Consider the following 26,175-nt stretch of genomic DNA (forward strand, 5'->3'; position numbering starts at 1 on the left):
TTTGAAGACTGAAGTGACATTGGGACCAAAACTCACAGAAGGAAGGTTGGAGTCTTCGGCCTGAGCCTCACCTGATCAATTTCCTGCTATAATAAAAACATCAACATTTTCTATAGGACTTAAAAGTCGTGTCTCATCATGTAACATTCAAAATGTCTAGAATACAATCCCAAATTATTCAGCATATAAAGAACCATGAAAATAATTCTAATGGAAAAAGACAACAGAAGCCATTATAGACTTTAAAGTAGTTAATAATAAAAAGCTCAAATAAGCAGTCATTCCTGAAACATATTAAAATAGAAAGTATCAGTAAAGAAATAGATGATATAAAGCAGAACCAAAGGAAAATATTAGAACTGAAAAATACTATAACGTTTTAAAAATTAACTGGATAGACTCAATGGAATGGAGATGACGAAAGAGATTGATAAAATCATCCAATATGAACAGAAAAATGTCACTGAAAAACGAGCAGACTTTCAGGGAACTGTGGGATGATATCGACAGGTCTCAGTCATGTCACAGACGGATAAGAGAGTGCAGTGCTGGCTGGGTGCAGTGGCTCATGCCTATAATCTCAGCACTTTGGGAGGCTGAGGCGGGCAGATCACGAGGTCAGGAGTTCAAGACCAGCATGGCCAACATGGCAAAAGCCCGTCTCCACAAAAATACAAAAATTAGCTGGGCATGGTGGTGGGTGCCTGTAATCCCAGCTACTAGGGAGGCTGAGGCAGGAGAATCGTTTGAACCTGGGAGGTGGAGGTTGCAGTGAGCCAAGGTTGTGCTATTGCACTCCAGCCTGGGCGACAGGGCGAGACTCTGTCTCAAACAAACAAACAAACACTCTGTCTCAAACAAACAAACAAACAAAAAAGTGCAGTGCTTTACAAACATCTGTATAATTAATGGCTGAAAAATTCCCAAGATGGGTGAAATCTTACAGATTCAAGAGGCTGAGTAAATCCTAAACAGGATAAATTCAAAGAAGTCAATGCCCAGACACATCATAAACTGCTGAAAACTAAAAGACATCTTGAAAACAGCCAGAGAAAAATGACACATTACCTATAGGGAAACAACAATTTGAATGACATCAGCATTTTCATCAGAAACCATGGAGGTCAGAAGGAAGTGGCCCATTTTTTAAAGTGCTGAAAGAAAATAACTATCAATTCAGAATTCTTATCCAATGAGGTATCCCTCAGGAACGAAAGTGAAATAAAGACATTGTCAGATGCATGAAAACAGAGAGGACTGGCAGCAGCTGACCTGCTCAAAGGAACTGCACAGGCAGCTGGTCCTTCAGAGGAAAACAGCACCAAAAGGAAACTTGCAACATCAGGAATGAAGAAAAGCAACCAAAATGGGTAAAATAGAATAGACTAGTCTCCTTTTGAGTTTTTTATAACATGTTTGATTGTTGAAAGCAAAAAATATAACATCATCTGATAAGGTTTTCAACCTATGTAGATGCAATATATAAGACAACTGTAACAGAAAGAGGGGCGAGTAAAGGCACCCACACGGTGGGAAGGTTTCTGAAATCTAAGTGACAAAAATGGTTCTAAATCGGTTGATGTTTTCCTTTCAAAACTTTATACAAAGATATGGTCACAATCATAATACTAAAAATGTTCAAATATGCCAGGTGCGGCGGCTCACGCCTGTTAATCCCAAGACTTTGGGAGGCCCAGGCGGGTGGATCACCTAAGGTCAGGAGTTTGAGACCAGCCTGACCAACATGGAGAAACCCTGTCTCTACTAAAAATACAAAAATTAGCCGGGTGTGGTGGTGGGTGCCTGTAGTCTCAGTTACTCAGGAGGCTGAGGCAGGAGACTCACTTGAACGCAGAACCCAGGAGGCAGAGGTTTGCAGTGAGCCAAGATCGCGCCACTGCACTCCAGACTGGGTGACAGGGCGAGACTACTCCATCTCAACCAAAAAAAAAAAAAAAATTTCAAATAACCCAAAAGAAAACAGGAAAAGGGGGAACCAAAGAACAACAACAACAAAAAAAACAGAGAAAAAGAAGCCACACACATTAGTAATTACATTAAATGTAAATAGTATAAACACACCAACTAAAAGACAGTATCAGAATGATTTTTCAAAAACATGATTCAGCTATATGATGTCTATAAGAAATTCATTTTAAATGCAATCATATGAGTAGGTTAATAGTAAAGGACAGAAAAAGATGGACCAGGTCGGGTGTGGTGGCTCACACCTATAATCCCAGTACTTTGGGAGGCTGAGGAGGGATCACTTGAAAACAACAAAAACAAATACAAAAATTAGCCTGGTGTGGTGGCACATGCCTGTAATCCCAGTTACTCAGGAGGCTGAGGCATGAGACTTGGTTGAACCTGGGAGGTGGAGGTTGCAGTGAGCCGAGGTCGCGCCATTGCACTCCAGCCTGGACGACTCTGTCTCAAAAAAAAAAAAAAAATAATAATAATAATAAAATAAATATCATAAAAATGCTAACCAAAAAAGAAAGCAATAGTGAAATTGATTTCAGAGCAAAGGAAATTATCAGGTTTAAAGAGGGTTTTTATACAAAAGGTTCAGTTCACCAAGAAGATGCACCATGTTTAAAGGTGTACGTACCTGGCAGCAGAACTTCACAGAGCTTCTGTGCCCACAGTGCACAAGCATAGTGACGCTCTCTAAAACCTGCTGGACTTACTCTAAGTGTGGCAAGCATCATCCCTAAAAAATGAGACAGTACAAGAACAACAGAACATAGGATTCTCCGTATGCCCAGGAAAAGCAGGGTTATGACAGGAAGCAGACGGCGATGGTGGACAGGTGAATTACTGGAAAAAGGCTAACATGACAAAGAAGATTGTGCTGAGGCAATATATGTGAAGCAAATCTGACAACTGAAAGGAGAACTAGACAAATTCACCATTACAGCTGAAGACTTCAATACTCCTAACAGTAATAGAACTAAGAAAATCAGCCAAGACAGAAGAACTGAGAGTATCATTAATCAAGTGGCTGTAATTGACATTTATAGCACTCCACCCAACAACAGCGTGATACATATATTCTTCCAAGGGCACATGGAACATTCTCTAAGACCATATCCCGGTTTATAAAATAAACCTTAAAGAATGTAAAATAACTGAAATCATACAAAATATGTTTCTGACCATAATGGAATTGAACTAAAATTCAGTAATAGAAGGATAACAGGAGGATCTGAAATTGCCTGGAAGTTAAACAACATACTCATAAATAAACCACCAAAGAGGAATTTTCAAGAGAAATCAGAAAGGATTTTAAAGGGAAGAAAAGTGAAATTATAGCATATTAAAATATGTGGGCACACACAATGCAGTGCTTAGAGGGACATTTATTGCATTGAGTGCTTTTATTATGAAAGAAGGTTTCAGATCAATAATCTGAGCTTCCACAGTAACAGAAAACGGTAAGTAAAATGAACCCACATCTAGCAGAACAAAGGAAGAAAAAAAGCAGACACCAATGAAATTGAAAACAAAAATGGAATATGAATGAAGCCGGGAGCTGTTGCTTTGAAAAAATTATTGAGAAACCACCAGTAAGACTCAACATTTTTAAAAAAGAAGCCACGCATATCAACATCAGGAATGCAATGATTTATATTTTACTTATTATTATTATTTTTTTAAATAGGGTCTCACTTTGTCATCCAGGCTGGAGGGCAGTGGCACAAACACGGCTCACTGCAGCCTCGAACTCCTGGGCTCAAGTGATCCTTCCACCTCAGCCCCCCAAGTAGCTGGGACTACAGGCATGTGCCACCACGCCCAGCTGATTTTTGTATTTTTTTGTAGAGATAGGGTTTTGCCATCTTGCCCAGGCTGGACTTGAACTCCTGGGTTCAAGGCATCCCAAAGTCAGGTGTGAACTGTGCCTGACCTTACTGATTATTAGTGATGCTAGCATTTTTTTCTTATTAATCAGTCATCTTTACTTCTTTGATGAATGGCCTGCTTATGTGCTTTGCCAATCCTTTAAAATTGTTTTGGAAAAAAATATAGAAAAGCGCACTGACTTTTTTTTTTTAAGTGAGTCTCTTTCTCTTACTGACCTTGTTAGGGTCTCTCTATATATCTGATATCCATCTTCAGACAGATATTTTGTGAATATTTTATACAGCCCATTGCTTTCCTTTATGCTTTCTTTTGTCATATGGAAAATATCAATTTGCACACTCAAATCTCAAACCTTTCCTTTACAGATGGAGGACTCTGTGTCACTTTCAGAAAGACTTACCCCTCGATTATAAAAAATGCAACATTGTCGTCCGATGGTTTAAAAGAAAAACCTTGCTTCCGGTGTTAGTGCTTTAATCCAATGGAAGTTAATTTTTTGTGAATATGAAGTAAAAATCTAACCTTCCTTTTTTTTTGAGACCAAGTCTCACTCTGCTGCTCAGGCCGGAGTAGAGTGGTGTGATCACAGCTCACTGCAGCCTCGACCTCCCTGGGCTCAGGTGATCCTCCCACCTCAGCCTCCCGTCACTGGGACAGCGAGTATGCACCACCACGCCCGGCTAATGCTTGCATAGTAGAGATGGGGTTTTGCCATGTTGCCCAGGCTGGTCTCCAATTCCTGGGCTCAAACCATCTGCTGGCCTTAGCCTCCCAAACTACTGGGATTACAGGCGTGAGCCACCCGGCCTGGCCCAATCTTTCTTTTTTTAATCAAATGGTAGCAGATGGGTTTAACACCATCTGGCGAACAGTCCTTACTGATATAGAGTGTTACATCATTTTTAAAAAATAAATTCCTATAGATACGTGGGAAGGTTTTTAGGTGCTGCTCTTCTATGGGTCAGTTTGGACAAACCTGAGCTCACCATATTCTTCTAAACTGCAAAATAAATTTTGCATTTACTTCATATCTGGGAGGCCAAGTCTCCACATGCCCACCTTGTTCTTTTCTTGGTTATTTTCTAAATATAAACTTTAAAATGAGCACGTCAAATTCTATTTTTAATTCCATTTGGCAGTTTCATTAAACTGCGCTGAATTTACTAATTTTGGAAGATTAGCAGCTTTCTAATATTGAGTATTTTTATCCCCAAATATAGTATGTCTCCATTTAGGTTGGTCTTCCTATATTTATTTCAGCAGGATTTAAAGTTTTCATGAATAAAAAGTCTTGCACACCTCTCGTTGGATTTGCTCCCCACCTCCATCAAATTTTCTTTTTTTTTTTGAGACGAAGTCTCGCTCTGTTGCCCTGGGCTGGAGTGCAGTGGCCGGATCTCAGCTCACTGCAAGCTCCACCTCCCAGGTTCACACCATTCTCCTGTCTCAGCCTCCCGAGTAGCTGGGACTACAGGCGCCCGCCACCTCGCCTGGCTAGTTTTTTGTATTTTTTAGTAGAGATGGGGTTTCACCGTGTTAGCCAGGATGGTCTCGATCTCCTGACCTCGTGATCCGCCCGTCTCGGGCTCCCAAAGTGCTGGGATTACAGGCTTGAGCCACTGCGCCTGGCCCAAATTTTCTAAATGGTTTCTGCCGATGTGTAGGGAAAGGACTAAATTGGAAGGAAAATTATTACCTTTTCTGATAAACGGGAGGAGTATATGAGTGAAAACAAAAATTAAGGATGCTGTCATTAACCAAATTGTTTTGCAATTACCTCAAAAGAGAACTGAAAATGACCCAACTGGAAATGACCCAGTTCATCAATAAGAAACTGGCTAAAGAAAACATTATTTCCACAAAATGGAACCCTACGTAGCCTTTAATGGAAAGCTCTCAATGTACTGAGAAGTGGAAAGAGCTCCAGGAGAGTTTAGGTGTACAAAAGATGGTGTATGTAACATGTTACCTTTTAAGAAAGTGAAGGCTAATGAAAATATCAGTATCTACATTCAGAACCTCCGGATTCACAAACTAACTAGTGGCTACTTGCGGGGCTAGAGGAAGAAATGGAGTGATGGGATGGGCAGGGAGCCTTCAGCGTTCACCTTTTCATGCGGCTTTGATGTTTAAACCATAAGAATGCATTAACCATTAAAAATCCTAAACAAAAGAGAAACAAATACAAGCCAGCACTCTTCAAGATATGTCCTCCCACTGAAGAGTCTCAGCTGTGTGATTCTGAAGCTAGACTAATAACTGAGCCGCCTGGAGGGTCCTGCAGGTGGAGCTTCCCACTCAGGAGGCCACTGTCCGGCAGCGGAGAGGAGAACAGCGCGGGACCCCTCCACTTCCTGCTGGTCTGGAATGGGGCTCTGGCACATTACAATATTTAAAACTCTGCAAGTTTTGGATGATAAGGTATAAATCCTGGATTTTCACCCAAAAATGAACCTTTTCTAGGAACAGAATTTTGACATGATTCTGTTAACCCACAATAAAATACACAGTACAGCATCTTCAGACTGCTTCTGCTGCTCATCCAGCATTTCTGAAAGCCCTAGGTCTGACTTCATCTCTCCCTTGTTCTGGATCCAGGTTCTGCTTCACTTTCTTCCACAGCAGGGACTGTCGCCGGGGCGTCCCACGATGTGTGCATCATAATGCGATGCTCCAGAAGCCTGTGACTGCTACTTGTAGAATCAAAGGACACAGTCTTCATGGCTACCATAAAATTGATGGCCAATATTACAATTTAATAAAAACAAAATATAAACCATAAATCTCTTTTAAAAAGTTGTGCATTTTAAATAGTTGGGTTTCCTGTTCTGTAAGTGGGAAGGTAAACTGGTCAAGTTCTTCAGAGGGCAACATAGCTTTATTGATATTTAAGGAGTATGCCTTTGATTTAGCAATTTTGCTCCGAAAAGTTTTCTGATACATCCAAATGTGCAGATATACCGAACAAAGGTGTTCACACGGTACAGGACACGGATCAGAGTGTCACATCCACACTGCCTGCCTCGAGTCATCAGCTGGACCTTGACAGGAGGAGATGCAAAAAAGGAAAGCGTGGAAGAGTCTTCAAGCATGCGAAGAACACAAATGGGCCAGGTGCTGTGGTTTACGCCTATAATCCCAATACTTTGGGAGGCCGAGGCAGGAGGATCGCTAGAGCCCAGGAATTCAAGACTGGCTTGGGAAGCATAGCAAAATTCCATCTCTACAAAACAAAAAATTAGCCAGACATGGCAGTGTGCAACTGTGGTCCCAGCTACTTGGGAGGCTTGAGGTAAGAGGATCGCTTGAGCCCGGGAGGTTCAGGCTGCAGTGAGCTGTGATCACACCACTGCACTCCAGGCTGGGTGACCGAGTGAGATCCTCTCTTAAAAATAAGAGAAACTCACAAATGGAAGGACACTCTGCCTCCAGTATTTTCATATGAAAAGGGGTGTTCAGAGAAGTGCGTCTGAGGTCCTCACACGAGCAGTTCAAGGGGCTAAGGGGTTGGTTGTGGGAGGTGAGCCTGTATCTGCAGCTAGGAATTTTACTGTGCACATATGCTTTTGATTTTACTAATGAAAGATGGTCTAAACCAGTTAAGGATGACTATTTTGGTCGTGTGTGGTGGCTCACGCCTATAATCCCAGCACTTTGGGAGGCCAAGGTGGGCAGATCACTTGACATCAGGAGTTTGAGACCAGCCTGGCCAACATGGTGAAACCCTGTCTCTACTAAAAATACAAAAATTAGCCGGACATAACGGCAGGCACCTGTACTCAGGAGGCTGAGGCAGGAATATCACTTGAACCCGGGAGGTGGAGGTTGCAGTGAGCCAAGATCACACCACTGCACTCCAGCCTATGCAACAAGAGCAAAACCCCATTTAAAAAAAAAGGGGGGGAGGGGATGACTATTGTGTGAAAATTAACATCGCTATTAGTTCATGTTTTACTCTTAACACTTAGGTTATTGACTAATACCTGTGACAACTGCTGCATCCATTTCTGTTTCACTGTCTTAGAGTTTCAGGATTTCAGAAGAACTGGGAAGTTCCTCTGTGTCCAGGTTGCTGTCTGGTTTTTGAAAACCTGGGAAGTCTGGACTAAGCACATACTTTCTGGCAACAGCCTCCTAGGACAGCCTCTCGTGCTGCCCCATGGACAATGCATGGCAACCCAGCCTGCTCCTGCGTTGCCCTCAGGCCTCGGCCTGTGCTCACTTGTGGATACTTACACTCAGCCCCCGTTTGTCATCTGTGCTTTCTACAATGACCACATAGCTAAATGTTTCCTTGAAGCCCAGCTCAAGTATCCCTTTGCTGTGTAGTGTCACCCAGCCATGGAACAAACCTGTATAATATCACCCAGCCATGGTACAAACCAGAGTAAAGTATCATCCCCACAGAAGATCCCTGTGAACAAACACCAGACTCCGTGCCTCAACTTCAGGCCACTAGACGTTTCCTAAAATGTAACTACATATGGTAGAAGTCTGGAGCAACAGGCTAGCATTTAAAGCCAAAATTATTCCTGGAAATAAAAAAGAGGAAAAGAGGATAGCCAGTAGTAGAATACTTGCATAGTTACAGATTAAAGAAAAATTCATGAGTGAAAAATGAAATTTTTCTTCTACTCTTGCTCAAGGACTAAGTAGAGATGAGTAGCGCAGGTGAGGGCTAGCATGGGTCAATAGTTTATTGGCAGACAGCACAGGAATGCTGCCAGAATGAATACAGTAACTGCTGCAGCTAGAAAGGCAGATCCAATCATACAGGATGGAGAACAGCCTCCCTGCGAAGGCCTCACAGGCACCTTCTTACCTTGATGAGAGGAAGATCTAACCAACACGTCAGTACCAGACTGCCTTAACCGCTGAGAAGTAGACTGTGACAGGCATTCTGAAAGTCAATGGACATGCGTTTTCACTCATGTACTTCCAACCTGTAATACTTTTAATTTAATGAATTCAATTTGGTGGAGGCAGAGTCAAAAAAAAGCAAGCTACCAAACTTGCAAGATTTTCTAAAAAATCAAAACATGGTTTCACAATGATGAGATAAGTTTACCCCTCACTCCAGATAATTTAGTACTAGCTGGGTGCTGTGGCATATGCCTGTAATCCCAGCACTTTGGGAGGCTGGGGCAGGAGGATCACTTGAGCCTAGGAGTTTGAGATAAGCCTGGGCAAAATAGTGAGAGCCCATCTCTAAAAAAAATAATAATAATAATTAGTGGCTGGGCGCGGTGGCTCACTCCTGTAATCTCACCACTTTGGGAGGCCGAGATGGGCAGATCACGAGGTCAGGAGTTGGAGACCAGCCTGACCAATATAATGAAACCCCCGTCTCTACTGAAAACACAAAAATTAGCCAGGTGTGGTGGCGTGTGCCTGTAATCCCAGCTACTCAGGAGGCTAAGGCAGGAAAATTGCTTGGACCTGGGAGGCAGAGGTTGCAGTGAGCTGAGATCACACCACTGCACTCCAGCCTGGGCGACAGTGAGACTCTGTCTCAAAATAAATAAATAAATAAATAAATAAAAATAATTAGCTGGGCGTGGTGGTGTGCTCCTGTAGTCCCAGCTACTTGAGAGGCTGAGGTGGGAGGACAGCTTGAGGTCAGGAGTTCGAGGTTGCAGTGAGCTGTGATTGCACCACTGTGTTCCTGCCTGGGTGACACACTGAGACCCGGTCTCAAAAAAATATATTTTTTTAATGGAAAATACTCCTATACCAATTAAAATCAGAACTGTTTATAGTTCTTAAAACAAATTTTCAAAATATTTGAAATTTTCATAATAAAATGTTGGGGAAAAAAGATTCCAGTCAACAGAAATCCCATCCTCGTCCACTGTGCCGTGCAGAGGGACCTGCAACCAGGGCTGCTGCCTGCTCCCTGGGTTTGGCCTTGGGCCAGCCCTTTGCCTGGGCGGCTCAGGCCCCTCATTTGTGAGATGGGCCTAATGACCCACTGCAATGGGTTGTTCTGCAGGTTAAATGCTAAATGTGAGAATACTCTCAAGTTGTAAAATATGCTATGCCCCTTCAAGGTTTTACTGTTACAGACATTTCAATTGATAGTATTATAAACAGGTTCTTGTTAAACTAAATATTATCTAGTGTTTCTCCAGCACACTATGGTTTTAAAGAAGAAAAGAAAGGTGGCCACTGAGTCCTATACTTTGTCAAGGGATGTGAGATGCAGTAAACAGCAAAAGGAGCCCTCAGCAACCGCAGATCCTCACAGTGGGATCTCTCCAAGTGCAGGAGTCAAGTTCTTATAGCTCAGATAGGGCTGAAGTTGGGAAAAATCAGACAGAAACACATAAAAAGAACCTAAATAGAATTCAGAATTTAAGTGTCAGGTGAAAAGAGTGAGTCTTAAAATTAGGGCAGGAAAACTATTTGTCATTCCTCTATTCCTTTGAAAAGGCAGCAGAGTTACTAAGTTTCCCAGATCTAATTATAGTTCTGGCCTCTGCTTCAACATGGGGACTTGTCAACTGTAACTTAGAGTGTGTAATTAACAGAAGTGAGAGATTCAACACATTTCACCCCTAATCATTTATGAGGCAGCATAAAATACTACAACAACTGATCATGGCTAGGCCTTAGATCAGAGGTTTATGGACAATTATAACTTCAATTGCATCCGACAACCCTCGAGCTAAAGCTCCCCATTCTTACACTATCAAATCCTGCTACGATGGAGAACACAGCAGGCATAACTGCTTGTTCACAGGCTGTGCTGTGAGATGTGCCAAGAGTCAAGAAGGAGTGCACAGACAGAATCCCCAACATGTTGTTGTTGTTTATCTGACAACAAAACATGAGGCCTAAATATTGTCAGCTATCAATCCCAGAAGGTCAAACATGTACTGTAGTCAATATTCAGAAACAAAGTGAGCTACTGCAGGAAGGAAGGGTTTTAACTGCCTGTTTGGAAATGTTGCGAAGTGGGATCTTGCAGTGGATAGGCTGCACCACCGATAATGCAGATACGCTGGAAAGTCTTAGGAACACACCTGGCTCTGTGATCATTTTTTCCCACAAGCCCTGGGGTCCCTCCTATGTGCCAGGCATCAGGCACACCAAACCTGTGTCCCAGGGAGCTCTTAGCCCAGGAGAGAAGACAAACAAGGACAAGGTACAATCAATGAGATCAATAGCAAGAAAGGAGGTCCGGACAGAGGATCATGGGCGCTAGGTGTCTGCATATGCTGAGGTCAGAGAAAGCGCCACAGCAGAGAAGTTGTCACTGCCCCCCAAGGAGCAGCAGGCCTTTCGCTCGACCGACTTGGAGGGCTGGCCGAGGAGCATTCCGGTGAGGAACTCGAGTCCCCACAGAGACTGTGAGAAGCCAAGGGTGTTCGGAGATGTGCACGAGTGTCCTATAAAAGCACCATTTTCCCCTGAAAGTGAGAATAGTACAAGGGCATGGTAGGTACCTTTATGGCCACGCAAACCAATATGATGACTTTTCTATAAAAGGTAATACTGTGGTAGATTTACCCAAAATCAAGCATATTATAAAATTTCCTATTCAACTTAAAATTGTTTGAGGGCTCACACTCAAACATACAGAAATTAGCATTTTTACCATCATACATCATTCCTTGGTCCATCAATATTTAGTAAACTTCATTATTTTCGTGACATTTTAGAATGTAAAATACTCAGAAATTAAGCAAGTTTGTTTTCTTCACTCTAGTTTTCTTTAAAATGAAGTTTACACATTGCATCAAGAAGTTAGAGAGTTTTGAGAGCACAGGCTTATCCAATTTCCATGGAGTTTTCCACAGGCGCTTCAGGACAATGCCCTTCAGCAAGAGGGAGGACACCGAGATTACTGCAAGTTTAAGAAATGGCAGGCCAGGTGTGGTGGCTCATGCCTATAATCCCAAGGCTTTGGGAGGTCAAGATGGGAGGAATGCTTTAGGCCAGAAGTTTGAGACCAGCCTAAGAAACACGGAGGCAAAACATAAAAAAAAAAATTAGCCAGGTGAAGTGGTGCCTGCCTATAGTCCCAGCTACTCAGGAGGCTGAGGCACGAGAATTGCTTGAGCCCAGGAGGTTGAGGCTGTGGTGAGTTATGACTGTGCCACTGCACTCCAGCCTGGGTGACAGCAAGACTGTGTCTCTGAAAATTAGAAAAGAAAACAAAGAACAACAACAAACAAAAAAAGGAATGGCTCAACCCACCTTCTATATAGTTACATATGGTCCAGACAAGCGTGCATCAAAGTTAAATGTTTCTGTTACAGTAAAATACATTCTTCAAAATAGAGTAGTTTGAAGATGAGATCTTTAAATTTGTAGAGATGACTTAAAGTAAATATGCCTCATGTTACTACATTGGCAGGAGTGTTTTAAAACCAGTACAACAAGGGGTACCAGCCCTCCAAAGCCATGCTGGCTATGTACAGCCGGCTGATGGTCCTGGTGTCCCTGCTAAAGGCACACTGCCCCTCAGCCAGGGAACAGCACTTCTGTACAACTGGACACACGCTGGGAAGTCACTGCCTCCAATGCTTCACGAAAGACACATTTTGCTGTTTTAGCACATACCAGAAAACCAACTTTATATGATTGCAAGATATGAAAAACATAAATAGCCTTGGCTTTGTAAGTTCCCAATGGTATGGAAAATTTCATAAAATTTTTAGAAAACGCTATTGTCAAAGATGCATACTGACCTACTTTTTTTTTTTTTTTTTTTTTTTTAGATGGAGTCTTTCTCTGTTGCCCAGGCTGGAGAGCAATGGCATAATCTCGGCTCACTAAAACCTCTACCTCCTGGGTTCAAGCAATTCTCCCACCTCAGCCTCCCAAGTAGCTGGGACTACAGGCACCCACCATCACCCCTGGCTAATTTTTGTATTTTTAGTAGAGATGGGGTTATACCATGTTGGCCACGCTGCTCTTGAATTCCTGACCTCAATTGATCCACCCACCTCAGCCTCCCAAAGTGCTGGGATTCCAGGCGTGAGCCACCGCGCCCGGCCTGATGTATTTTTGGGTGAAATGACAGATGCCTCAGATGTTTTCAAGTACTGTAGCATGAAAACGCTGCGTAAAGATAAAGAAAACAAGATCGCAAAATGTAGGCAATTGTTAAAGCTGGCTGATACAGTGGTTCATTAGGCTATTTTTCTCTGTATTTGTGTATATTTGAAAATCTTCATTATAAAAAATTTATAAGTATATAAAGGGAGAATCTGGGGGGGGCAGGCGTGGTGGCTCATGCCTGTAATCCTAGCACTTTGGGAGGCTGAGGTGGGAAGATCCCTTGAGGCCAGGAGTTTGAGACCAGCCTGGGCAACACAGTGAGACCCTATCTCTACAAAAAATAAAATTAAGAAAAAAGAAAGAAAGAAAAAGAACAAAAAATGAGGGGGAAATAATGAAGGGAAAAAAGTACATATATGCTCTTTTAAATGAAAAAACAGATTCCCTAACCAGATTATTTTCTATCAGTAGGTAGTGTTTCCTAACCTTTGAGGCTGGTGACCAACAAACTTGGGTCACTTGTCCTACTGAAAGTGGTAAATCTTGTGTTCTCAGATAAATTCCTCTAAAATTCCAAAACAACCCTTTAAAGAAAGAAATACAATAGGGAAGTAACCAAGTCAACAAGTGGAACAAACTCAGATTGTACGTACATGAGTAGTGAGATGGATCAGGAAAGAAGTGCTTCACAAATGGCACCACAAAACATTAAAAATTCATGGGTTTTTTTAAAGCACCTCTAATATGCCTCTCCAAAAACATAAAAAGATGACAGAAAACAAGGAAGCATCATCTGCTGTGTCACAGTACAAATTACAGATCATTTTGGTCTCTAATTTTAGCATCAGATTCTTTAAATACTATTATTGATCTGCTAGGAATCAATGTTCTTGAATTCAGCAATTCTTATACAAGCCACAAGTAATGTTTTCAACAAAACCATTACAGATTCCCAAATTGTGATGTTCTCATTTTTACTTAAATGCTGGACTGTAAAAGAATAAATTATGATCTCCAGTTTAAATGGTCTTTATAATCTTTTTCTAGGAAGACTGAATAATTACTTTCCTAGAAATCTAAATTAAGAGCTTCCTGAAAACTTAATGAGTTGCGGGAAATAGAAACATAACATTTATTACTAGCCTGAACAATACCGACTTATCTCCCCTCCTCATTCTCCCTAAAGGCAAAGCCTGATTAAGAACCACCATGGTTTGGTTCTCCAGCAACTTTTATTGGTCAAAGGACGCAGAAGGATATATGGTGTCTGTGGTTTAATTAACAGGATCGTTTATAAAACAACTTTACATTTATCTTATTTTTAAAATTCTTGCTTTTGAATAAGCTGATGTGTTAGAATAGACATGCTCCTATCCCATGCAAAAAGCTGTTCAAAAATGAGCAGCTTGCAAATCTATCATAAATGAGACATTGAATAAAACATTCTTACAGTGAGGTCTAAGAAGTAGTTCAGTCTGAGAATTTGCTTCAGATACTTTTTGAAATAAAATATTCAAGGCATAAAAAAAGCAAAACTCAAAATATCTAAAACAGATACATACTGATATTTTTATCCTAGTTACTTCCCAGAGTTTTTGTGTGTCTCTGTGCTCTGCTGATTAAAATAAACAACAAAAGCAGTAGGCATCTTCTAACTAAAAGTTAATTTACTAGCCTTCAACTAAAAAGTCACAGTGGAAGAACACATATAAGGTAAAGCAAGCTTTTTAACCTTTCAGACTTAAATAATACTGTATTTCAACTTTAAAGAAAGGTTCCACCATATATTTTTTGCACTGACATTTTAAAATATAAGAACAAGTCTTTGTAATACAATATATACTTCAATATACCCAATATACCTTATATGAATTAAAAACATGTCAACTTGATAACTGCAGTAAGGCATTTAAGTATTCAGCAGAAGCCATAAAGAAATTTCTTAATGAGTGGTGTCCTTTTAATATTAACTGGATTTAGCAGGTTTCCTTAAAATGAACAGGAAACAAAAGATATGAAAAACAGGCAGTGATGCCATTCTACTGAATTCCAGAAAAAGCACAGTACAAACAATGTGTTTTCTAGCAGGGAGACCAGACAGACCAGCAAACTGGAAATGGATGAGCGGCCCCAGCTTACATGGTCTATTGTATTTTATCCACCGCTGAGAGAAGTATTAGTAGCCCAGTAGGTTTGGGTAAAGGTACCAGAATCCTTAGTGCTAGTCTCATAGCCTAAAACAGAGCAGGTACTCCAGATATACTTCCTGAACTGACCTGGATGAAAAGGCTTTAAAATCAACAGAGCTGGACAGTATAAAGTTCACGGAAAAACTCCATTTTTCATTTTATTTTTTTTGGTATGTTAGTGAATGTCTACTGATCTAGTATTTCAAGTGTGGATCACGTAAACACCATGTAGAATGTAGTAAACAGAATTAAATAAGAAACACACTGGCTATCAATGCCAGAGTCTTTGAATATCAGGTCATAAATATAACCAATTGTGCAATGTAACCAACATGATGAGAAGAGCACACCTCACAATTGACAATTTTAGTTCATATGATTAAAAAAAATAAAATCTGAAACTGCATTTAGTGCCACATTCTATCATATCATACATCAGATTCCATGCTGCGGAGCCGCACTGGGCTACAGGACATACAGTACATAGCATGTTTATAGCATGTTTATAGCATGTTTTAAACCGAAAGTGAAAGGGAAATATGAAACAGAAAATTTTTACATACACATCTAACGGTGTTGTCCATTTAATTCGATTTATATGATTTGCTGTGCCACTTTGACCAGCTTGCAGAACACCCCAAATTCTCCTTTCCCCATAAACATCTACTTCCATACAGAGTAGAAAAGGATGGTGGTAAAAAAACTTCAGATTCTTCAGGTTCCAACGATTGTGTCCCAAATGCCACTGTATGAACACCTAAAAAATAATAAGAACAATGTCAAAATCTGCACAATTATAAATGCAAAAGTAAAAACAGCTTAAAGCCTAAAAGAGAATTCGTGAATATCTCGTCTTTCAATACTTGTCTGTGTCTACTACATGATGTCGACTATAAATAAAACGTCCACTGTGGTAAATGGGAAAAAAGAAGAAGCTTTAAAAAGTTAAAGGGAGACATTTGTCAATTTCATAAATGGGTCTCCTGTTTTAGCAAAAGGCACATTCATTTAGACCTCAATCAATCCAGGAAAGGCTCCTCACCGACATAAGGAATCAGGATATCTCACCCTCTCCCATCAACCAGCACCTGCCCTTCCTTTCCTTCTGAACAAGAACATGAGAATTTCCTATAGGGTGTAAATTCTTTCAGTTAGAACATCCAACTTTAAATTATGGGATATTCTCCTTCTCTTTTTTTTTTTCTGAGACAGTCTCACTTTATCACCCAGGCTGGAGTGCAGTGATGCAATCTTGGCTTACTGCAACCTCTGCCTCCCAGGCTCAAGCAATTCTCCTAAGTTTCATGAGTAGCTGGGACTACAGGTGCATGCCACTATGCCTAGCTAATTTTTTGTATTTTGTAGAGATGGTGTTTCACCATGATGCCTAGGCTGGTCTCGAACTCCTGAACTAAAGTGATTGGCCCACCTCAGCCTCCCAGAGTGCTGGAATTAGAGCCACTGCACCCGGCTGGGATCCTCTCTTTTTCATACTGCAGCTTCCCAAAGCTTTAACAGGCCTCTGCACTTCAGCTTGTCAGGAACTCAGGGCAGTGAGGTGTCCAAACCCACCTGTGTGCGCTCCCATGGCTCCTAACAACCACACTCCTGAGCATTCGGGGCCTGTGCGCGCCGCGGTGACCTCAGCTGTCTCAAGGCAGCATCTCCGTACTGAATACCCGAGCCCATTCTTTCTGGGTCCAGCTCACCTAAGGACCAAGCAAGTCTTCCTTAAAAAAAAGTATTATGTTTCTGAGATCCCAAAAATAGATTAAAAACAACAAAAAAAAGAGCAAAGTACGGAACACTGTGTATATATCCCACCATTCTGAATAAAGAGGAAAAAACAATATACTTGTTTGCTTGCACCGGCACAAAACATCTCTAGCACGATACATAAGGAACGGCTGATTCAGAGGAGTTCTAGATGGCCGGGGACAGGATGGGGGTAGTAAGAGCAGGACTTTTCACTGCATACTCTTTTATACTTCTTGAATTTCAAATTATGTGAATATATTATTTATATAAAATAATTTAAAATTAAATTACAAAGATACAATTTTTCACTTATCGGATGGGCCAAAAGTCCAAGTATGATGATACTACAAGCTGTGAACATGGCTTTAGTGAAATAAGCCCATCACTAGAAGAAAATGTGACCGCCTCTACACCAAGATCCCAAATGCTTATGTTCTCTGACCCAGCAATTCCACTTCTGGGCATTTGTCTGACACACAGACTCATGCACATGTAAAAAAAAAAAAAAAAAAATATATATATATATATATATATATATATATATATATATATAAAATTATTTACTGTAACATTACTTATAATAGCAATATACTGGCAACAACCCAGATGTCCAAAGTAGACTGGCTACATAAATTATGACGTGAAATATAGGTTGAGCGGTCCTTATCCAAAATACTTGAAACCAGAAGTATTTTGGATTTTTTCAGATTTTGAAATATTTCCATTATACTTACCAGTTCAGCATCCCTAATCTGAAAATCTGAAATTTGAAGTGCTCCAATGAGCATTTCCTTTCAGTGGCAATGTTGGCAATTAAAAAGTTTCAGATTTTGGAACATTTTGGATTAAGGATACTCAACCCATGTTATATATTACACACACACATTATGTATGTTATGTGTTATATATATGTACATTAGGTATATGTATATATGGGAACTATACGCTGATTTGTCATGACTTATAGGTTATATAATAGTAAGTAAAAAATCAAGGCGTGGTAGTCTATCATATGATATATTTTATATAAAAAAGGGAAGAAAACAATGGTTTTTGAATGTATTACCCATTAAAAAAAATAAAAAGTACTGCTGAAGAATCCTAATTTATACTCTTATTTTTTTTTCACCTAGAGGTACTTATGATTTTGATGATCTCAGAAAGAAACACATCTTGAAGACTGTATATGAGTTGCTCTATCTGATGTATTCAGGGATACAATATTAAAATAGCAAGGTCATGTAAATACAACCTCATGCTGAGCTTAGTAATACTCAACAGCAAGCCAACTGTAATGATTTATGTTACAGAGTCTTGGTCTTTGTACCAAGCTTAGTAATTTTTTTTTCTTTCTGATAAAAAAAAATACAAAAGGATTTTTGTATTTTGTGTACGCGTCCACTTCTGTTGAAACCCAGCACTTCCAACTGGGCCCGATTCTCCTCCCTCCTCCTTCACCCAGCACCCTCCTTCTTCCCTGCCCTCTCCTTGCCCATTCTTCTCTCCGTTCCCCCTCGTTCCCCCTCGGCATTTAAACATGCTGCCATTTCTCCCATCACCCACACCCCCGACTTTAAATTAACCCTTTGCACCCTATAGGGCCAGCCTGCGCTTCCTCAGGAGAGGAGTGGACACTCTGCTTGCTCACCTCCTACTTCCTCCTGATGGATGGCCAGCCATCTTCTACCTTCATAATTCTGCTGAAACTGTTCTTGAGCAAACTGATCACTGACTTTCTATTCCCCATCCCAATGTGTGTTTTTCAGCTCAGTCTTAGCTTATGAGGCTTCCCTCTGTTACTATTTACAGTACATAATGAACACTCCTTTGATTTACTTATAATTAGGGCTTAAGTGACACCCACATTCCCTTGATTTTCTTCACACATTTCTGACCATTTCCTTTTTCATCTTTTTTGTAGATTCCTCTTCCCCTGCTCATCCTTCATCTCCAGGGTTCTGCTGATCACTGCTCTCCTTGAACACTGTTCTCTGGATGATCACATTGCATCCACAGTTTTAGCTGTTCCTGTATATTGATGGTTCCCAAATTTATACTGCCAGCCAGGAACTCTTCCCCAAGCTTACTAGATAACTCCATGTGCATGTCCCAGTGTTACCACAAAGGCTGCATATTCGCAACAGAGCCATCTTTATTTCCTCACACTCCCTGCTTCTCCTCTGGCTCCACCGCATCTCTGTCTAGAGACCCCAGTGTGACAGCTGTGAGTCATCCTTGGTTCCTCCTCCCCTGCTGGCCCCTCCTCCTCACCCTGTCCCACCTAAGAACCAGTTGTCCTGTTCCACTATTGGGCATATGAGTCATAAGATGCTACTGCCTAAATATATCTTAGATCCATCTCTCTCTCTCCATCTCTGCTTCCATATCCTTGTTAAAGCATTAATCAGACATTTCTTACTAGGATTACTCAAAAATGCCTTATAATTGGTATCCTGGCCTCCAACCCTGTCCTCTCTTCAGTCTGTTTTCAACATAACTCCCTACATACATGACTTATCTCAAGTCACAACCTGATCACATCAACCACCTGCTGACAACCCACCACCTACAGCAGTGGTTCTCAATCTTGGATAAACATTAGAACCGCATGAGTGAACATTTAAAAACGCTGATACCTCGACCATACTTCAGCCCAATTAATTCAGCATCTCCAGAGGCAGAGCCTGGGATTAGAACTTTTAATGCATCTCAGTGACTCTAGTGCTCATCCAGGGTTGAGAATTGGTAATCTACAAGATAAAGTTCTAGATCCTTGATGAGGACTGGCTGGTTCCTGCCTTTCTTCAACCTTTTCTCCTGCTATTCTATCTTCCTCACTCCCTTTGCTGGCTCGCTCTTCCTTATATTCTGAAAGCCTGGGCTCATCTAACACCTTCTCCTGGGAGCCCTCCCTGATACTTCCTCTATCCTCTGGCTGTGGCAGGTCCCCTTCTTCATGTTATCCTGAGCCTGTGCATCCCTCAATTACCACATCAGCCTCGTGATATTATAATTATCCTCTGACTGTCTCCCATGAAAGACAGTTTCTTGGGGGACAAGGGATGTGATTTATTCATTTTTGTATCCCAGCATCTGACAAAGAATAGGCACTCAGATGTTTGAATGAATCAATTAAAAGGTGATGCCCATATATAGTTACTTTAGTAAATGACAATTACATAGTATTTTGTCAGCTGCCTACATTAGGATTATTTTGAATTATTTTAACTGAAGCAACAAACACAAAAATGAAGCATTTTATAATTGAGGCATGCTCAGTGAGCTTCAGAAATAAAATTACTCTGGACTCCATAGCTCCATGATGCCCAATCTGCAAAGATCAACACTACACCATGTACCTGTAACTCCCTTACACATGACCACTGGCCCAACAGAAATAGCATGCTGTTGACAGAGTGGACAAAGGCCTATTCTTCCTCCTTTTAGTGAAGGACCCAAGAAATACTATAATTCTAAATGCAAAGACTCCCTGAAACCTTGACTACTCCTCCACAGCTGAGTTGGTGTGCCCATCCACTTTCATCACCATGGAAACCATCCTGATAAGGAGGGGCTTTCACCTCAGCCAGGAGAACATGACCTTTGAACCCATATGTGATGATTTTAGGTTGGCAGGTATAGACAGAATAGTCTTTATTAAACCACTCCTGAAACCATTAATTAAAAGGTGATCTACTGAGCTAGAGTGTAAAATATGCAGAAGAAAAGTTGACTAATGGAAAGGCTTTTACCTGATTCAATTTTATTAAGTATTTTTCTTGCACACTGTACAAAAGCCTCTTCTACATTCTCCCCTGTTAGTGCACTTGTTTCCAAAAACATCAGCTCTAAAATGGACATCAAACAAAATAAAGTCATATTTAGAAGATGATCATACTTTTCTATGCATTATTTTCATACAGCATTCTGTATTTTCATACAGCATTCTCTTAGAAAAGCAGACAAAATATCATTTATAACCTAAAACCATATATTTCTGTCAGTATAAAACCAACATATGTCGTTATGTGTTTTTTAAATGTTAGAGGAATTTTAGCACCGGACTGAAAAGTCACTGGAATCTTGTGCTAGCCCTTCACCTGGTGAAAGGCCTGAGCAAGCAACCAGGCTTCCCCAGCTGAGTGACCACCATCAGGAAGGAGCTGGCTCGCCAAAATGGCCCTGCCACTGATTTCAGGCAAAGTTGCAATGTCCTCCTTCAAACAATCTGAGTGTCACCACAAATATGACCTACAAGTGTTTATACTTTTTAGGGGACTATACTGTAGTTTGTCATACAGCCCATGAAGAGAGAGTATAGGAATTAATATTCTTTCTAGCCACTAGAGTGGCTGTTCATCTCAGCAGAAAGGCCTGTTCTGCTTGCTCTCTCAGCAAACCACAGCCTCTCTAGCCTCTTGTATCCTCACTTGTAAAAATGAGTTTAGATGACATCTAAATTCCTTTTCATCTTTGTTAACATTCCAAACTTCTGATTTCTAAACAGCTTTTTAAAAACTGTCATGATGGCGTATGGATTTCTCTCACGTTTATTTTCTTAGCAAGAAACTAGTAAAGTTACAATATAATTTGGAATCTTAGAGTCCAATCAAATATTGATATTAGCATATTATAGTCTTTGGTTCTAAAAATTAAAGTTATTTAAAATGTCTGAATTTTAAAAAAATCATTCTCTTATCCATTAATAAAGCAACCATTAATTTTATGTGGCATTTTCATGTATTCTACATGGAAATTCAAAACAGTTTCAAAGTCACCTATAACCAAATGACTTAAGTTTAGCAAATGAAGCCAATAAGCCAAGTCTTTCTTCTGCTTCCCTTTCTATTTGGGCTAATACTTCACCAAATTTCCTTCAAAATACATTAAAAAATAATGACATCATTTGAGTCTTTTAGAGTCTTTAAAGATTATTGTTATAAATTTCACTTTAGCCCAAGATCTCTAATATTCAAAGACCTTAGACTGAAAAGTCATTACATAATGTTACTACATTTGCTTTTATCATTATAGTAACTTCTGCAGACAGAATGCAATATACTAAAAATATGCTAAACCGGTCTAATTTATAGTAAAAACAATTGGAAATTCCACATTTCCTAAATCTAGTTTAATCTCGAAATTCCAATATACGTTTTAAATTCAAAGAAATGCTTTTATCCTCAAATAGGCCATTTGAAAAATAGTAAGAAGTAAAAGGTCACTTGCCATTTTCTTGAGCAAATCTGGAGGCTTCTAAGAAGGTAACTTCACGATCTGCATCCAGGTCCTTCTTGTTTCCACAAAGGATGATCACAATGTTCTGACTCGCTAGCATTCGGGCATCTGTTAACCAATTAGTAAGCGCATTGTAGGTTTCTCGGCTGCGTAATATAAGATTGTGAAAATAATACATGTATTTTATAAAACTAGCAACTCTTTCCAGTCATTCTCACTACTCATACCGCTTTTCAACATTTCAGGGTAATGGCACCAACACCTTTAAGGTAACTCAGACAACGTGAATGCACCAAATATATACCATATCCACAGAGTTTGTTTCATTTTGTTTCTGGTAAAATGAGACAGTAAGTCAGATATTTTGTCATTTTTTGTTTGCCCAGTCATGCGGCAAAAGGAAAGAGATATTCCTTCATTCATCTGACATCTACTGAGCTCTTAGCATGTGCAAGGTACTAGACTCTGGTAGGCAAGATTTCATAGCTAACTGCTGCCACTTAATGAATCCTTGCAATGTGCCAGCACTTCGTTTTACAGGACTTTATCACATTGATTCTTTATAAGGATTCCATGACACAGACTGCCATTATTCTCCTTTTCCCTGAGAAATCCAAGGCCCAGAGAGATTAATTACGTTGCCCTAGGTCATACAGCAGCCAGTGGCAAAGCCAGGACTTGACCAGCTCTGTCTGGCTCCAGAACCAACTCTCAGACTTACTAGGTTTGGCCCTCATGTGTCTAAAGACTGAGTTCTTCTCATGGCACTTTGAGAGCCTGACTGATGACTTCACACTTTAGCAGGCAGAGCCTTTCACTGCCGGGGCAAGTGCAGGAAGGGCTGGGCCAGAAACTGCCTGCTTCCTCTCAGAATGCCTGTCTCCAGGGACACAGATTGGAAGAGGGAAGCGGCTGACCGAAAGCTGCTCACTGGATAAGTTCCTACCCAGAAAGGGCTCCCAGGTGATGCCGTTTAGATGACATGTTTCTGAGATAGTGCTACTCAGATCAGCGCTGTCGAATGGGATTTCCTCATGGATAGGAATGTTCTATAATCTGTTCTGATATGGTAGTCACCAGCCATGTGTAGCTACTGAGGACCTGAAATGTGGCCAGTGCAATCGAGGAACAGAATTTTTTATTTCAGTTAAATTGCCATATGTCACAAACAGCTACTATCTAAGTGCTTCACATTAACTAATTTAAATCTCCCAATGACCTCCTGAGGATCATGGGATTATTACTACCTCCATCTTACAGACAAGGAAACTAAGGCCCAGGCAGCTGAAGCAGCTGGCCTGAGAGGGTCACCCAGCTAGTGACTGCAACTGGGATTTGAACCAAGCAATCTCAGCCCAGCGTCTGTGTCCTTGCCCTCTCTCAACTCACTTCTAATAACCTACCGTACATAAAGCGTTGTGAACCTGAAGGAAAGTGTCCAAGCATCATGTTAAGAAACGTAATGCAATAAGATAGATTGCTTCATCTACCTAAAACCTTACAAACACACTTCTCTGCAATGGGAAAGCAGTGGTAGGGGCTTGTTCAAAGACCTCTGAGACCCCAGATGGAAGGGCTAAAGGGCTTCCTGGATGCCAGCCACACCACCGTCCCCGGACACACAAAGCACACACTGCACGGAAGGCACCTTGCCAAGACCAGCCTTTGGGCTGCAGGGCACTGAGCAGCCTCCTTCACCACGGGGAGCTGGCATTACCTGGTGATATCATAGACGAGGAGAGCCCCGGCCGCGCCTCGGTAATAACTTCTCGTCACGGACCTGGAAGAATTACACTGGTTTTACTTTCAACCAATTGAGACCCTTTACCGTATCCCACCTTCCCATGAAAAAAAAACCCCACGCTTGCTCTGTAAACCACGGCACAGGGACAGACGCCGGTTTAAAAGAGAAATGATTCAGACACCTGAACATACGTGAGAGGGGTTACTCTGCCTGAAATCACATCACTGCGACAAGTAGGAGATTCCTTCAAAGCAGATGCAGCTCTCTGATGGATGTCTCCTTTGAGAACTCCTAGCAGGGTGAGCTGTCTGCAGGCGGAAGCCAGCACCACCCCCTAGATGGACACTGAGGGGCTCAGCAATCCACTCGCTTCTCTGTGGGCTCCTCATCTACCCCACTCCCTAGCACAATTCTCTCCATCTCTTCCAGTTCTCGCCACCTCTTGGGGCGGTGAAATCCACAGTCACCATGGCCCTGCATCCATCTGCATCCCTGCCCCATTACCATGGGGAAACTGAGTGTGCCAGCATGTCATACCCACTCTCACATTCAAGAAGGCGTCTTTCGGTCACATGTTTTCCCTCACATTGTCAATCTCTCCCTCTTTGCTAGATTTTTCCCATTAGTGGCCTGACACCTATAATCCCAGCACTTTAGGAGGCCCAGTAGGGAGGACTGCTTGAGGCCAGGAGTTCGAGACCAGCCTGGGTAAGACGAGAGACCCTGTCCCTATAAAAAATTAGCCAGGCATGGCAGTGCACACCTATAATCCCAGCTACTCAGGAGGCTGGGGCAGGAGGACTGCTTGAGCCCAAGAGTTCGAGGTGATGATGAGCTATGATCATGCCACTGCGCTCCAGCCTGGGCAACAGAAAAAAAAAAAAAAAAAAAAGCCAGGAGTTCAGGATTTTTCCTATTAGCAAAACAAAAATAAATTGGCTCTGGTACCACCCATCTTAAAACACAAAACAGAAATATGCTGCACAATCTTTTCAGCTACTGTCCCACTGTCTGCTCTTCTCCATATCCAACTCTGTTTTCTTGAGACAGAGTTTCGCTCGTTACCCAGGCTATAGCGCAATGGCGCGATCTCAGCTCACTGCAACTTCACCTCCCAGGTTCAAGCAATTCTCCTGCCTCAGTCTCCCGAGTAGCTGGGATTACAGGCACCCGCCACCACAGGATTTCACCATGTTAGCCAGGCTGGTCTTGAACTCCTGACCTTAGATGATCCACCCACCTCTGCCTTCAAAAGTGCTGGGATTACAGGCGTGAGCCACCACGCCTGGCCCCACATCCAACTTTCTGAAAGAGCTGTCTTTACCTGCAGCTTCCTCTTCTTCACCTCCAACCTGGTGTCTCTCTCTGCTACTCCCCAAAAGCCTGTCAAGATCCCCACCCTCTGTGCACCCGAAGCTCACTCACTCGCGCAGCCTCTGCGCCCTGCACTCTGCTAGTCTTCCTCCACTTCCGTGCACCAGCCACTTCTCTGGCTCTGGTCATTCTTCCGAATCTGCCCTGCTGGGATTGCAATTCCCCAGAGCTGGGTCCTGGGCTCTCTTAACATTCGACTCAAATTTTGTCTACAGCTCAGATCCAAGTGCTGCCTCCGTATCTCCATGAGACTGCCTGATAAACATGTCAAACTTAACATTTGCACAGCAGAACTCTTTTTGGTTCCACCCCCCAGGCCTATCCTGGCCTGGGAAGAGGCATCACTACCCACCCTGTTTCTAAAGTAAATCAGCTCCACGTTCATCCTCAACTCCTGTCCACTTTCACATTCACTCCGCCTGCCTAGTCCAGTCTCCTAAACAGATCCTGTGTCTGCCCACGCTGCTGTCCCTGCTGCCACGTGTGGCCCACAGTCCATTCTTCAGAGCAACCCAACTCATCAAGGCCCACGACAGGACATACCCTTCACTATACCTGGCCCTTTGGCCCCATTCTCTTCCCTGCTCCCAGCCCCTGCCACTCCCATCTGGGCTCATCACACCGCTGGCTTTCCTTGTCCCTTGGGTCTCATTAACACTATCTCCTCGGCAACGTTCCCCAAGCACCCCCAACCAGTGGACCCCCTCTGTCTGTCTCAGTGTGTTGTCTCCTGGGTGGCACCATCCCACTTGGTGGGATGCTCTGTCTCTGTCTCTGTGTTGGCTGCTGCCTCCCCTCCACAGGGCAGGGCTCTGCTGTCTCACTCACCAGAGGACCCCGGTCCCTAGCACAGGGCCTGGACAACTGCTAGCTAGACATTTCCAGAACTTAACTGTGGCCTAGTTTTAAAAAAACATATTTGGTCTTCATCCCAGGTTCCTGGCACAGAGGCCCAAACCCCTGTGATTTCCTTAATGATAAAGGTGTCTTTTG

At 41.9% G+C, this 26,175-nt stretch overlaps 1 protein-coding gene across 4 annotated transcripts in view; it reads right to left on the minus strand.

Annotated features, from left to right (window-relative positions):
• Positions 1-14,092: 14,092 nt before the first annotated feature.
• RAB4A (RAB4A, member RAS oncogene family) overlaps positions 14,093-26,175 on the minus strand; it is a 34,622-nt gene continuing 22,539 nt past the window's right edge. For 2 of the 4 annotated variants that reach the window (XM_023191783.2, XM_023191782.3), the window contains 5 exons: positions 23,782-23,844; positions 22,056-22,172; positions 20,579-20,674; positions 16,641-16,777; positions 14,093-15,825 (listed from right to left, as the gene is read on the minus strand). In XM_023191783.2, coding sequence (XP_023047551.1) covers positions 16,662-16,777; positions 20,579-20,674; positions 22,056-22,172; positions 23,782-23,794 — 342 coding nt within the window. In that variant the 5' untranslated portion in view covers positions 23,795-23,844 and the 3' untranslated portion in view covers positions 14,093-15,825; positions 16,641-16,661. Of the gene's footprint in view, positions 15,826-16,640; positions 16,799-20,578; positions 20,675-22,055; positions 22,211-23,781; positions 23,845-26,175 lie in introns of all 4 variants that reach the window. The other 2 variants (XM_023191781.2, XM_023191780.2) reach the window with 2 other exon arrangements.

This window comes from Piliocolobus tephrosceles, chromosome 1 (genome assembly GCF_002776525.5).
Source record: "Piliocolobus tephrosceles isolate RC106 chromosome 1, ASM277652v3, whole genome shotgun sequence".
NCBI classification, from domain to species: domain Eukaryota; kingdom Metazoa; phylum Chordata; class Mammalia; order Primates; family Cercopithecidae; genus Piliocolobus; species Piliocolobus tephrosceles.